The sequence below is a fragment of the Buceros rhinoceros genome, unplaced genomic scaffold (assembly GCF_000710305.1).
Source record: "Buceros rhinoceros silvestris isolate BGI_N320 unplaced genomic scaffold, ASM71030v1 scaffold10822, whole genome shotgun sequence".
NCBI classification, from domain to species: Eukaryota; Metazoa; Chordata; class Aves; order Bucerotiformes; family Bucerotidae; genus Buceros; species Buceros rhinoceros.
In genome coordinates, this window is record NW_010400709.1 from 3656 (window position 1) to 5732 (window position 2077).

General features: G+C 57.6%; 1 protein-coding gene across 1 annotated transcript in view; it reads right to left on the reverse strand.

Moving 5' to 3' along the window:
• DUSP26 (dual specificity phosphatase 26 (putative)) overlaps nt 1-2077 on the reverse strand; it is a 4157-nt gene that overhangs the window by 1482 nt on the left and 598 nt on the right. The window contains 1 exon segment of the mRNA XM_010131987.1: nt 16-288. Coding sequence (XP_010130289.1) covers nt 16-288 — 273 coding nt within the window.

A 2077-nucleotide genomic window follows, 5' to 3' on the forward strand; every position in this document is an offset into this window, starting at 1 on the left:
TCTTCCGATACATACTGATCGCCCAGGTAGAGTCCTGGCCAGACCTCATCAGCATGATTACAGGCTGTCTTTCCCGTGTACAGCAACCTTTCGAGCTCGAAGACGCTGAGGATGGGATGGCTGTTGCGTTCGTCCCGTGAGCCCCGGCTCGGTGACCTGGTGCCATTCCTGGAGAACCTGGACAGGAAAGCCATTGGAGCTGCCGAGACCCACCAGGCATACCTGTGGGATCGTGAAGGCCGGAGAGTGGCCTGGAGGTCGCTTCTGCTGCTGCTGCCACCCACGGTCCTGTCATGGAAGCAGTGGAGATGCCATTAGAAGAACTGGGGACCTCTCACTCCATCCCCTTTGTAGACATACTGGCCCAAAGCAGCCAATTCTCCCCTTTGCGAGGAGAGGGCTGTGTCAAGTCAGCTACCCTGCGGTTCCCAGCGTGAGACAGCGTCTCACCTACACTCCCTTCCAAGAAGCAATACCGCTGGAAAGAAGTTTATGATGCCAGGGCTGGTGAGGGAGCCAGAGAGGCAGCCAGATTGCTGAGTCTCCACAGGCTGAGGTTTCGTTCCAGCCCCATGACTTTGGGCTGAGGCCACATTGGCAAGAGATGTTCTACACAAGACCACCTTCCTTCTGAGCTGGCTCTAGGGCTTTGCCTGCCAGCAGGATGATGCCAGCTCGAGAACTGATGCTGCCAACCTGTGATCAGAAGCAATGAAAGGCGGCCAAGGTCTGGGCAAGCCACCAGGATTTGGGAGGAAAAACACCCAAACAGGTGGAGGATTCCATATGGCACCACGCAGAGTCTGGCCAGGACCCAGACTCCTACCGACCAGGCACAAAAGCCTGTGGGGAGGGAGAGGCAGGATTAACCCCTCCGAGTACACCAGTCCTGCTGCTGCATTTGAACATCTAGGACTGGCTTGGGGTGGGAAGAGTTAATTGTATCAGGGGATGAGAAAGCTCGTTTTACAGAGCAGATTCTCTAGGATGAAGCTCTGCTCTCAAACCCTTAGATCATGCTGATACTCGTCACACATCTGCAAGCAGCCTCCCCGGACAGCCATACCCACGTGGAGCCAGGTAACAGCCCCTGCAGCCAGATGTTTGTCAGAGCCGCCTTTGGCAGCTGCTGCCCCGCTGACAGACCCCCACCGTGAGAACACAATTCTCTTTCCCACCATCACTGCTGCTGCCCTGGAAGGTGTCCAAAAAGCATCCCATCACAGGTCCCCCAGCAGCAGCTCAGCACCGGCCAGTTGTCTCTGGGACTTGGGGGAGGAACTGCAGCGACCTTGGGCTGGACCAGAGCACGTCTCTCCGCTTTGACATCTGGCCTAAGGCGCCAGCCAGCAGCCAGTGGTGCAGAAGGAAGAAGCCTCTGGCCATTTCTTGGCAATGTGCAGAGGAGGAAAACACTGCAAGGGCATGGGGGAGCTCGGAGGGAATCCAGAGAGACTCCTGGATGTCTCTCTCCCCACTCCCTGTTCAGGGTGGCTGGAATCGCAGGGTGTTGCACAGGAGGGGTCAGCGCTGCCTGCACTGCTCCTCCCTGGCACTGAGCACACCATGGGGTACGGGCCAGAGCTCACCCCAACACATCTCCCCTGCCCTCATGAATTCTGGACTCCTTCGTGCTGGAATTCAGACCTGGCAAACCCTGGCTGCAGAAGGCATTCAGCACGGCCGTGTGCCGGGCCCTCAAACCTTGGGTGACCTTGGCTGCAGACAGCCACATGCCACCAGCCCCGGGCAGCATTAAGACACAAACAGCAAAAGGGTCTGAAAAAAGCAACTGAATCATCAGATAAGGCTGCCAAACAGCAGACCCTCTTCTTGCTATAGCTGGTCAGAAAACAGCGACCTGCACCTATCCCGGGGTGTACCTCTGGAAACCTCAGGGCCCAAGCTGGCTTCCAGCATCCCAACCCCAACACACCCCCGTGCCAGCCACCCAAAGTGCTGCAGGGGAAGAGAAACTGCCCCACACCCAAGACCTCAGAACAGACCCCAAAACACTCCTGGCACCCAAATCCCTCACCGGGATCGGCTGCCCTCCCTCCTTCGGCAGCCGCGACTG